Source organism: Trachemys scripta, chromosome 12 (genome assembly GCF_013100865.1).
Source record: "Trachemys scripta elegans isolate TJP31775 chromosome 12, CAS_Tse_1.0, whole genome shotgun sequence".
In the NCBI taxonomy this organism is placed as follows: Eukaryota; Metazoa; Chordata; order Testudines; family Emydidae; genus Trachemys; species Trachemys scripta.
The window spans coordinates 3,186,086-3,198,965 of record NC_048309.1 but is presented as its reverse complement, the minus strand read 5'-3'; the positions used below and the strand labels follow the sequence as shown (position 1 = coordinate 3,198,965).

General features: G+C 53.2%; 1 protein-coding gene across 2 annotated transcripts in view; it reads right to left on the bottom strand.

Annotated features, from left to right (window-relative positions):
• Positions 1-16: 16 nt before the first annotated feature.
• Positions 17-12,880, bottom strand: part of SNPH (syntaphilin) — a 31,947-nt gene continuing 19,083 nt past the window's right edge. The window contains exons 2-6 of one of the 2 annotated variants that reach the window (XR_004647903.1): positions 11,517-11,607; positions 9,810-9,917; positions 6,548-6,697; positions 1,716-4,488; positions 17-1,617 (exon numbers count right to left, since the gene is read on the bottom strand). Coding sequence is in view for 1 of the 2 variants with exons in the window: in XM_034787947.1 (XP_034643838.1) it covers positions 3,252-4,488; positions 6,548-6,697; positions 9,810-9,917; positions 11,517-11,560 (1,539 nt within the window). In the remaining variant the exon portion in view is untranslated. Of the gene's footprint in view, positions 4,489-6,547; positions 6,698-9,809; positions 9,918-11,516; positions 11,608-12,880 lie in introns of both variants that reach the window. The other variant, XM_034787947.1, reaches the window with a different exon arrangement.

Here is a 12,880-nt window from a genome sequence, read left to right as displayed (position 1 = left end):
CCACGGCAGAGCCCCAATGACATTTATTACATCCACCAACAGACAAAGATTACAGGCCCCTGGGAACAAAAAGTGGTTACAGCTTTTAAGTTCTGTATTTAAAAAATATATAGATTTCTCTTTCAAATATAATCCTACATTGATTTCTCAGCAGAGCTTTGGATAGTCTAACGGACATGTACACACATTCACAAATACATTGCACAAGAGCCTTATATCCTAGTTCCAATTACAGTTGCCATTTTGCCTGGGTTTTGTCCATTTCTCCCCCCCCATACTTTATATTACATTATCAATCCCCAGGCTCCTTCACCCCCGGCTCCCCCAGCTGGCTACCACATTTTGAAAATCAGTAGCCCACCTTTATCCTGCAACAAGCTCTTGTTTCAAAGGGATATTGATTTGTGACAGTCCAGGCGTGCTGGATACAGGTTGTGAAAGTACGAGCATGTGGCAACATCAACACATGCAGCAACACCCCCTTGCCCCCCACAACAGTAACTGGGGGGCGGGGGGCACGTGACCAAGGTAGCCAGCCACCTGTGGTAAAGTCTAAATAAAGCTGTTTGACAGTCTGACCCAGAGGGCAAAAAACACGGAGAGGTGTACCAATGTGATCAGCCCCAGATGATTGGCCCCCGCCAGAAAACTAGCTTTAAACCATCACAAAATAAAACGATTACAATAAATACCCCCTCACCCCACGTGTGTGGAGGAGAGAGCAGCGGGGCAGGGGGTGGGGGAACGTAAGAGCAGAAACATTGTTAGTTCAAGTAATCGTAAAGGTAAACAAAACCTTTGCAGCCAGATTCAGAAACACGTGTGTGCAATTCTGTACACAAGGTATATGTGCATAGTTATCACTGTGCATGCGTGTGTGTGTGTGTGTGTGTGTGCGTGTGTACAAAAATGCACTCACGCCATTCTGAAGCCCTAGCCCTTCGGGTCAGTCACTTCCCAGAGAAGACAGGGGCAAGGCCACCCAAGCTCACGGAGTTGATTTTATGCGCTCTCAGGGCCGAACACTGCAGATAACCCCGAGCCGATTACCCGTCAGAGCACTGGAGCGTATGCCAACAGCCTTGTGCTGAACATCTAGATTGGCGGAGGAAATGGTTTGGATGAGGCCTCATTCTCTCTAGGCATCTGTCCCCAGCTGATCAATCTCTGCAGTGAGATTTGGCTTTTAAAGGCATTTCCGGAGGCCACCTTCACTTGAAGATGTTTTCTGCCAGCCTGAGTTTTAGACAAGCTGCCTCCAGAGACCAGGGCTATGTTCTACCTGTGCCCCGCGTGGCCCTCTGCCTTCTCTGTTCTGTCCCCCTCCCCACTCCATGCCAGTTCCAGCATCTCCAGCTTTCAGCATCAGCACCGAAAGCTCTGCGGCGATGGGTAGCCAGACGCCCCCTCAGCTGGCGTAACCAAAACACTCTCACCCTGCACTCCTAGCAGACACTCCAGGACCGAAGGGAGCCGCGCTACGGCCTGAGGAAACCCAGCTGTTCTCCCTGCCCCAGGACGAAGAGCTGGGATGGACGCAGAGCAGCAGCAAAGGACTCCTTGGTTCGGCCTTTCAGGACTCTGCCAGCAGTGCAGACGTCAGCCTGTCATCGAAACCTGCAGCAGAGAAACCTCTACAATGGAGCTTCCGTTTGCAAAAAGTGAACATAGTGCAAAGCACGGAATGAAAGATACAGAACTTAAGGAGTTCTCACCATGGGCAACCCGGGTGCATATGTAATACTGCCCAGAGATACAGCAGGCGGCTCTGGAGCGTCACATGAGGTATATCTGGCTTCTCTCACTTGGCCACCGGGCCCTTACTGTCACATCTTCCAGGAGGCAAAAAGTTTTAGAACTGGGTCAGCAAAGCAGGACTTGAACCAACAGGTCCAAATCCCCAGGAGGGGCCAAGGATAAGGGAATGACATTCACGTGGTTTCCAAAGTGAATGTATAGGCAAGCATCTGTCCACTCTGTCCTCTGAGGGAAGGGATTTGGAGTCACTGACTCTCCCACGGGCAAAGGGAGCAGACTTGGGCAACCCTCGTTGCTCCAGCCCTGCTCCTAGAAGGAGGGAAGCCACGTTCTGCACCGGCTCTCACACCCATTGAGACTAGACGCCTCTCTGCAAACCGGGAATTCAGGCCTCTCCCTGTTTCTTCTGCAAAGCGTGTTGGGAATAAGGACATCTATTCTAGAGAGGCACCTCCCCTGTTCTAGCCCTTGTCCCCATCTCTCCTGCCCAGGTCTTCTTGAGTTCCCCTTTGTTTTCTACACGTTAAAATGAGTCTCTGCTACAGCCATTACCCTATGTCCTCGGAGCCCTGGGCAGGGTTTGACCCGCAGGACTCCCGTCACACTGACGGCAGGCGTGGCGGGTTCCTCTTGGGACTCAGGAACAACTGTCAGAACAAGTCCAATGCAATAAAAGGGCAGTTGGGCAGCTAACCTTTCAAATGGCCCTGCCATGTCCAGAGGGAACAACAGAAGTGGACGAGTCAGGGGAGGCAGGGTGGGGTGGAGGGGATCCATCAGTCCAGGGAAGGGCTTGCAATGCTCTGTCTCCCTACATGAAGTGACCGTGGGTCCGTCTACACAGCAGAAAGAGTCCCATGGCAGCAAGTCTCAGAGTGTAAGGTTAACTGACTCGGGCTTCTGCCGCAGGTTCAAAATAGCCAGTGCAGATGTTGGGGTTGCGCTGGAGTCCGGGCTCCGATACCGGGTGAGGGGAGGGTCTCAGAGCCTGAGCGAGAACGTCGACACTGCAATTTGTAGACTTGCAGCGTGAGCCTGAGTCCGCTGACCCGGGCTCTGAGCCTTGCTGCCGCAGGGGGCTGCGCTGTGTAGACGCACCCGGCAAGTACACATCTGTGCTACAGACGTCACTTGCGGACAGTGCAAAATCCATCAGCTACATCACCTGCTGGGCGAGTGGCCTGCAGCGAGGAGGTTGGGGTGCCCCCCCCATCTCTGCTCTTCCAGAATTGGCCTTTTTTATTCCTCAAACATCTCAGAAGCCAAAGCAAACCCAGAAGCTCATTTTCCTCAGGCCCCTGGCAAGCCCCCTGGAATTGCATATTCTAGCTGCAGCAGATCAGAGGATGTCAAGTTGCCCACGTACTTCAAATAAATAAAACGAACGTTTGGTGTGTCCGGAATTTACAATCAGTGGTCAGAGAAATTCTGATCCTTTCACCAAGTCGGCTCTCGAAGCATGTGCCATGTGTTTGCTTGGTGGAAGAGAGGAGTTATGGCTGGGAGCTTCCGGTGCTACCTCCCATGTTGCTAACAGAGCGACAGTTGATCTTCCGTAAGGAGTGCAGAGCGACCGTGCAGCACCCGCGGAGCAGCGAGCTGATGTTGTATATGGGCTGGCCCTGCCTCCGCTGAGTACGGCACAGCCAGGCTACCGTGGGCACCGCCGGCACCACCACGGCCAAGAGATCCACAATGAAATGGCGGCTCCAATAGCTTTTCGGTACTGTGGCTTCTTGGCTCAGCTCGGCAGCGTCTTCCTCCAGGGTGCAAACGACGCTCAGCGACTGGCTAGTGCTAGAGGGCTGGTGCACAGCAGGGTTGTTGGTCACCAGTCCCGGGCAGCCCTCTCGCCCCTCCGGAGTCTCTGGCCCCTCTCCTGTGGTCACCACCACAGCGGAGTTGGGTTCAGTCGCCATCAAGTCCGTGGTCCCAGAGAAGTTCTGGGCCTGAGCCTCGGAGCTGGGCACCAGGTCTTCCATTTCGGACACCCACACGGAAGTGGGGCTGCCCAGGCTGCAAGCCTGGGACTTCATGACCTTTTCCAGGATAGTGTCCAAGTCCGGCTGGTAATGCACAAAGTCAGTTTGGATGGCCTGCTCCTGCATGCAGCTCGCCTGCACTCCGGCCTCCACGCTGCCTTGCGTACCCCTCAGTTTCTCATAGGTGGAGCTGGTGGGAAGTCTGGAGCCCAGCGTGAAGGAGCTCTGTAGAGACCCCTCCTCGGTGCAGAACTCTACCCCTGATGAGAGCAGGCTGCTCTGCTCCAGCAAGTCCGTCCGGCTTAGCGAGTCATCTGCAGCCACGAAGCCACTGTCCACCACCTCCTCAGCTGATAGGGTCTGTGAGTCCCCAGCGTTCCTGTCCCCTGCTGCCTGGTCACTCAGCTTGGTGTAGGTGGAGCTGCGGGTGAGGGACCGGGCTGGAGAGCCCCCTGCCGACTCCCCGGCCCCGTCCTCCTTCACAGCCCCGTTCTGTGCTATCTCCATGCTGTGCAGCAGGGTCTCCAGCTTTTTATTCTGGATGTTGATGTCCACAAAGTATTTCTGAAGGCCTTTGTCCTTCTCCATCAGGTTGTTCTTCACGGTGTCAATCACCTGCTTCAGCTGTTTGATCTCCTTCCGGGCCTCCTTGAGTGCCAGCTGGGCCTCCACACGGTGGCACTCTTCCTCGATCCAGTCCTCCTGCATCCTCGAGAGCTGGGTCTTCAGATCCTCAATCTCAGTATCCCTGCACCAGACAGACAGACAATCACCACCACTTCCACCCGAGGGGGCCGGTGTGACACGACCGGAGGTTGGAATTTTGCATAGGTGTTGACAGTCCACCCTAAAAGTAGTTTGGACGGTGCATTTCTGGGGTCACTCTCTGAGAGCAATTTATTATCCAAACCCCCTATTCACCATCTTTCTCCTCTCACCTATGCAAGGACCTTCTATACAAGGAGAAGGGCAGACAGGATTTATATGGGTAAAAATGGTTGTAAACCGAAGCACAAAGTACTTTGGCATGAAGTTGTTCTGTGATTAGATTGTCCAATCCCAGGTTCCCTTGGGTAACAGCAGCATTGGGGAGGGGTGTGTGCTCACTGGGGCAGGGGGTCAGAAAGCACATAGGGGCCGTGGGGATACTTTCTGAGGGAAGCAGATTGGGGGGACAGCCAAATAGAAACCCTGTGACCATCTCTTACAGTGGTCCCTTCAGATGAGAATCTTCTTAGCTTTGCAGGTTTAAACTCGTGTAAATGGCGGATTCTCTGTAACTTTAAGTCTTTAAACCATGATTTGAGGCCTTCAGTACCTCAGCCAGAGGTCAGGGGTCTGTGACAGGAGTGGGTGGGTGAGGTTCTGTGGCCTACCATGTGCAGGAGGTCAGACTAGATGATCACCATGGTCCCTTCTGACCTAGAGTCTATGAGTCTAGTTCACAACTCCATCCTTTTTCCTACACCGCCAAGTTATTAGGTATTGGGGGGAGAGGGCGATTTGTATTCATATACAACGCTCAATAAATATACAGTATCCAGGTAGAAATGTAAGAACACCATAGTGTACTAATATCTGCTGCTCAAGAAAATCAGATCAGAGAGCAACTTGATGGAGAATGGGAGAGTCACAAACCTGCCAGGTGAAAATCACGGTCTCTGCAATCTCCAAATTTCCTTCCCAAATTTGGCAACAAACTTAAAACTGATAAAAAGAAACACTTTGCTTTATACCACTCCTGACTAACCTGTGGAACTCACTGCCACAGGATGTTACTGAGTGCTTAGTCAGATTAGCACAAGGATTAGACATTCATATGGATAATGAGATCATCCACAGCTACACATTTTTATCCTATATAAGGGATATAAACTCTCATGCTTTAGGGCACAAACCAACCACGAATTGCCTGCAACTGGGAAGGCTGTTTCCCCTCTGGTCATAGTTGTCCACTACATGGATTCTGGCACCCCCCCCCCCCCCCCCCGAAGCAGTGGATACTGGCCACTGTCAGAGACAGAGGGTCCTGTGGCACCTTCGAGACTAACAGAAGTATTGGGAGCATAAGCTTTCGTGGGTAAGAACCTCACTTCTTCAGATGCAAGTAATGGAAATTTCCAGAAGCAGGTATAAATCAGTATGGAGATAACGCGGTTAGTTCAATCAGGGAGGGTGAGATGCTTTGCTAGCAGTTGAGGTGTGAACACCAAGGGAGGAGAAACTGCTTCTGTAGTTGGATAGCCATTCACAGTCTTTGTTTAATCCTGATCTGATGGTGTCAAATTTGCAAATGAACTGGAGCTCAGCAGTTTCTCTTTGGAGTCTGGTCCTGAAGTTTTTTTGCTGTAAGATGGCTACCTTTACATCTGCTATTGTGTGGCCAGGGAGGTTGAAGTGTATATATAGCAGATGTAAAGGTAGCCATCCCTTGGTGTTCACACCTCAACTGCTAGCAGAGCATCTCACCCTCCCTGATTGAACTAACCTCGTTATCTCCACACTGATTTATACCTGCCTCTGGAGATTTCCATTACTTGCATCTGAAGAAGTGAGGTTCTTACCCACGAAAGCTTATGCTCCCAATACTTCTCTTAGTCTTAAAGGTGCCACAGGACCCTCTGTTGCTTTTTACAGATTCAGACTAACACAGCTACCCCTCTGATACTTGTCAGAGACAGGACACTAGATTAGATGGCCTGACCTGATTTGGAGGTTCCTATGCATTTAGTTACAACCTTCCCATTCCCTCATCCCGACTGGTATTGGGACCCTCCTGTTACCTGCTCACCTGCATCAGCACTTACCTGTCCTGGAGTCTCTCTTGGGTGTCCTTCAGCCGGGCCTTCAGGTGTCTAATGCAGACCTCCTTCTGCTGGAGGGGGGTCAGGTACTGCTCAGGAGTGGGGGGCTTTATCCCATGGTTATCGCTGCACAGACTGTACTTGATGGGTCGCCTGGGAAAACATGGACAGTCAACAACCCTCCAAGCACTCCAAGTAAAACAATCCTGACCACGTCAGTGCTGGTCCCACAGAGCCGTTCCGCCCCAGACCTCGGCTCATTTCCTTGATTCTACCACAGCCAGGCGCTGGGGCACAGGCTGATAGGAGCCAGGAGTCTCAAAGGGAAGAGGGGTTTCACCAAGTGGGGAATGTTAACCTTTTCCTCCCCACTTCTCAGATCTGAAGTACAAACCTCCTGGATTACACACCCTCCTGGACTCCAGTGAGACGTCCCAGCGTGTGCTCAGCTGACCACACTGAGGGTCTCCCCAGACCCTGCGGGACTCCAATGAGACGTCCCAGCGTGCACTCAACTGCACACACCTAGGGCACCCCAGATCGGTCCTGGAGAAAGGAGCCTGTCTGTGTGACGAACAGAAGACCCCCCCTCACCCCTCAACACCCTGCAGTGTCAGAGCCCCGATATTCCTAAAGAGGGACACATGGTAAGAATATTAAGAACTGCTGAATATCACACATTTTCATGCAGAAATTAAAGCAGGCTGTGTCCTCTAACCAGACCCTTAGGACACCCCCCGCCTAGGTAGACGGTATTTGTGCTGCAGCCTTGAGCTACGGTTGTGGTTATTATGACTAGAGCTTCATGGGCATACAAAGCACTGTACGGACACACTGAAGATAGGCCCTTGCCCCCAAGCAGCCGACAGTCCCACGGCAGAATGGGTGATGCCCCATCTCCCTGGAGAGGGACTTCACTTTAGCCCTGGAAAATACAGCCACCAGAAGCAAAAGGAAGTGTTCATTAGAAATGACACTTACAGAAACATCGCCTGCCCTGGTTACTGACACATTGGGACGCTAACACTAAAGCTGGACCTAGAAGAAGGGTAGATCCTTCGCAGAGCTCTGCTAGGAGAGAGGGGACCCTGCAGACAGCAAACACCCCGACCTCTCTGAGCGAGCTCCCATGGCAACGCAAGATTCTTAGTGATTTTCTAAAGCGAGCCCAAGGTGGGACCTCTCCCCGGGAATACGTCACCAGGAGCACGTTTCCAAGAGGCAGAGAGCTCCGGATTAGAACTTGCTTGAGGCAGTCGCTCCTCGTGGCCACGAAGGGTCACCCCGAGGACTCTAAGGGCCGCGGTGAGTAGTCAGTCGTGGGCTAACTTTTTGCTCCTGCACACCTACGTTCAACTCCTGCTGGCATCAGACGCACAAATAAAGGTTGATGGCTGTCACCTGTCCACAGCACAAAGCCCCTGGACAACGGGGCACGATTAGCTGCCACTGCTCAAGAAGGCCAGGGCTGAACTAGAAGAGGGGGTTGCCTCTCAGGAGGGACATGTATTGACCCGACTGCATGGGGGCCTGGGGCTGGAACAACAGGGAGTGAAGCATGGAGGAGGGTTGTGGGTCATTGCCAGAGCTCCGTGAAGAAGCCCAGTGCAGTGTCTAGCTGCAGACTCTGGCTGGTATCATTAGTCCAGCGCTGTCCCAAACAGTGAAGTCATTCAGAAATTCAAAGCAGAATATCTGTCCTGGCAGGGCACCCTTGGGCTGTGTGCGCCTCTGGAGAACCCAGGAGATTTGGGGGCCCATCTGGAATGGGCTTCGATACAGCCCCAACCCTAAACACACAACACGCTGCAGACAACGAGCCATATTCTCCGCTGGGGTTAATCGGCACAGCTGCCCTGAAGTCAATGGAACTGCACTCATTAACTGGGGAGCAGAGCGTGGCAATGGGGGGACAGGGAAAGCAGAAATATTTTCTCCGCTGTTAAACCCCACGTCATTCCTCCCCTGGCCATGGCACCGACGTTTACTCAGTCCTCACACTTCCTGTTGTATTGGCTGAGTCAAGCACGACAAGACACAAGTGACACAGCAAGGCCCAGATCTGACGTGCAGCACAAGAAGGGCGAAGAGGCACGCGACAAACCAAGCCAGCTGTGCATTGTGTCTGCGAAGTGTTATTGCCACAGCACTGGAGATCTGTTCCCTCGGCTGCAATACACACAGACGACATGTAAGCAAAGAAGAGAGCAGAGGGGCTCACAGTAGCTGTAATGCAGAGATAGGGGGTTTCTGAGCCGCTAAGTCCTTCTCAGCAAACTCGGAGGGGGCCATATGTTTACTTATAGCGAGAAGTTGGTCAGTTTCTCCATGATGAGCTTGGGCCATTCATTGAGGAACCAGCAATTAGGTTTGGGAGTGGAGAAGAGGGATAGAAACGATCCATTATAGCCCTGGGACCAATGTAGCTGTCTGAAGCAAGTACCACTGCATTTCACAGCATCCCCGGGCCCCGCAATTCTACTCCCAGGGGGGAAAGAAATGCAATGGGAGCTGTGTTTAATCTTTGGGGCCATTTCATGTGCTCCATGCTCAACTGTCCTTTATCCCAGGGAAGAGTCAAAATTCTCCTCTTCCAACAAGTCCACCGGTCTCCTGCTTTCCAGTCCAACATCCTCCGGGCATCACAAAGGGACAATAACAACCACCTCTTGTTTCCATGGTGCCGTTCCTCCTGAAGGATCTCAGTATGTCACCAGGGCATGCGGGAAGGGAGCAGACAGTGGCGCCCAGTGCTCTATGCGACAGCGTGTGTGGTGGCGGGAAAGGTGACAAAGGGAAAAGGGTGCTTGGAAATCAAGGTGATGGGCAGGAAAGAAAATGGAGCAGAGACGGGGAAATTTTTGGACAAGGACACCAGGGCAAAACTTTCCTCTGACACGACCTCCCGGCAGATCAGCCGTTCCACACCTGCACAGTGCCACGCCTTGCCTTACTGCACGTGCACAAGTCCCGCCAGCCCCAGCCCTGCAGGGACGGGAACCTACGGAACGAAGGGATTCGAGGGGTTTCAAGCCCGGGCCTCAGACTAACGCTGCTCTTTGCCAGCAGAGCCAGTGACCGGGCAAGGGCTTTCAGACTCTGCATAGCAGTCCGCCTTAGAGGCTTCCACAAACCAGACCCCCTTGGGGAAAGCTCACAGAGCCACTGCAAGGCCCGTGTCCCCGTTCCACGTGGCTGGCCGGACAGTCAGTGGAGCAGGTGGGCGAGGCGGGGCGGCCTCCCCGGGGCGCTCTGGACCGGTTACCTTGGGGTGGGGCTGCTGTCGCTGCCCTTGCAGGAGCCCGAGTTGCTGCTGCTGCTCAGTGAAGAGGTGCCGTAGGTGTCCCGCATGCTGACGGGGGGAGAGGGGCGCCTGGAGGCAGGAAGAAGAGGCTGTTTCTCAGTCGGAGTGGCAGGGGGTGCTGAAGACTTAAAGAACGAGGCCAAGCCACTCCTTCCATAAAACCCCCGGCTTCCAAACCACCACAGACACAGGGACACACAAGACAAAAGGACAAAACAAACAGCGGGGATCAAGATGGAACAGAGCAAGGCTGTCTCACGACGGTGACAATAGCGAAGGGGGGGCTAAGGGGAGCGGCACACCCGGCGCTGCCCTCGTCCCCTGGGCCAGGCCCAGGGAGGCTGTGCCCCTCTCCCACCTCTACTGCCCATCACAACAAAGAGCTCCTACCTCTCTTCAGCAGCCCTACAGAGGGCGCCACAGACAGGGGCTGCCTAACGGGCACCAATCCACCCCGTCTTACGGCTAGGGTCTTGCGCCCAGTGACAGCAGTGGTGTGAATTCTGCCTCGGGTGCCGTTTGGGTTTGGAGCCACTCGGCACTCTCCTCCCCTACCCCCCTTTCTGTTATAACGAGCGCGCCTTTCCCCTTCACACCGCGAGCCCAACACTCTCCTGAGCCCGCTGGAATCCCATTGTGTTTTATTTATAGCCAAGTCAACCCTGCTACTCCCAAAACATCTGTCTGCTGGGCCACCTCTGGGCTTCTCTTCGACAGCATCACATGGCCACTCTGGAGGTACCGCTAGCCAGGCATTGACACAATCAATAGTGAAATAATTCCTGTCCGGGGAGGATGTGAACCTGAAAGGGGGTTCCAAAGAGGATGGAGCTCAGCTGTTCTCAGTGGTGGCAGATGACAGAACAAGGAGCAATGATCTCAAGTTGCAGTGGGGGAGGTTTAGGTTGGATATTGGGAAACAATTTTTCACTAGGAGGGTGGTGAAGCACTGGAATGGGTTACCTAGGGAGGTGGTGGAATCTCCTTCCTTAGAGGTTTTTAAGGTCAGGCTTGACAAAGCCCTGGCTGGGATGATTTAGTTGGGGATTGGTCCTGCTTTGAGCAGGGGGTGGGACTAGATGACCTCCTGAGGTCCCTTCCAACCCTGATATTCTATGATTCTAATGAACAAACTCTGGTGTGAACACGCATTTCTCCCTTGTCCTCTGATTGTACCCAGAGTACGGCAGCCTAGGGAAGATCTCTTCAAGGGGCAAACCCCGCAAAGCCCCACAACCTCCACACCAGTGGCTGAGGACAAGGACACTCCATCAACACCTGGCTTTGGCCCAACAGAACTGAAGAGATAATCCCAACTTCACGCACTGCAGTGGAGAGACAAATGCAAGTGTGCATGCAGGAAGCGGACCCTTGTGCAAGTGCTATGCAGAAGAGTCGTTAAGACAGGCCACAAGGTATTTCGGCAGCTGCCAAAACCATCCCCCGACCCTGGGGTCTGGTCTGTGCACAATGCTGCCGGTCCAGGTCCAGAAAAGGACCTTGCTAGCCGCCCTTCTTAAATGAAAGCGCTCGGCTCTACTCCTTCACTCAGGCTGCACTAATGCATTTGAGAGGAGAGGAAAAATGGCCTCTAGTTTGTATCTTTTCTCGGCAAAGGCTCTGCAGAGATTCCGGTGTCATCTACAATAATAGGTTGGACGTATTCACCTTCGAGAGCCAGTGGAGGACCGTCTGCTTCCCGGCAGGGACATAGCAATAGCACTGCAGGTCCCGGCAGTGAGGGTAACCGGCACACCAGCTAAATAAAGAGAAAGACAGGAGGAAAGAGAGTGAGAGCTGGAAGTGTGAACGACGTCACTTGAGAGGCACCTCGGCTGGAGGGCTGGAGGATGCTGAGTGAGTGTCTGGGGCAAGGTCCAGCTTTTTCATTGTGTGTGTCCCGTACCTACCGCTTTGGGGCCTGGTCCCTGATTGGAGCCTGTAGGGTGCTACGGGACACAGACAGACAGAATGTCGGATGCTTAGCCTCTCCAGTCCCTGGGGGAAGGCATTCTGCCCAGAGGGCCAAGTCCCATGGCAGCGGACCTCTGCTGACTTACATCACATGAAGATTTGGTCCAGCATGTGGGTTTTTTTTTTTTAAACGAACCATTCCTGTGCTCTGTATTATCCATCCTCCTTCAGTTTGATCACCAGCCACCTAATACTGTACTCTGCTCTGTGCTGTCCAGGCAGGGAACTCAAAACACTTCACAAACATTAACCTCAGTCCCCCTGTGCACATTTTCTCCTGTTTTACTGGAGAAACTGAGGCCCAGAGAAGTGAAGCAACTTGCCTAAGGTTGCAGAGTGAGTTGGTCGCACAATTGGGAGTAGAAGGCAGGTCCCTAACGCCAAGCTCTGGGCTTTAGCCAGACCACTCTCTTCTGTCCGCACCAGGGGCCTGGTCACGCGATGTTATGTTCTCTTACTATTTATTCCTCAGTTACATCTAAATCATCCACAGCACAAAGAAACCAGACATGGGACTAGAGGATTCCAGGCAATCCCGCATGAGCAGAGAATCTCGTGAAAAACCAAAAATCGGGTTTTTCATGCAAATAATGGGTCTGATCCAGAGGCCATTGAAATCGATTGGAATCTTTCCTTTGGTGCTGGCCCCTGGGTGGGAATAAGAAACTGCACGGGAAGAGAAATCTAGAAAATACGAGGTCAGCACCTAAATTCTCCTTTGATGCTATTTTCTAGATCAGTGGTCTCCAATCTTTTTACGCTCAAGATCACTTTTTAAATCTAAGGGCCACCCAGGATCTACCCTGAGGCCTCACCCCATTCCCAAAGTCCCGCCCCGCTCACTCCATCCCTCCCTCTCTCCGTCGCTCGCTCTCCCCCACCCTCACTGTTGGCGTTCGGGAGGGGATGTGGGCTCTGGGCTTGGGCTGAGGGGTTCGCAGTGTGCGAGGGGGCTCCGGGCTGAGCCTGGGGCAGGGGGTTGGGGTGCAGGAGCGGATGAGGGGTGCAAGCTCTAGGAGGGAGTTTGGGTGCAGGAAGGGATCAGAGCTGGGGCAGGG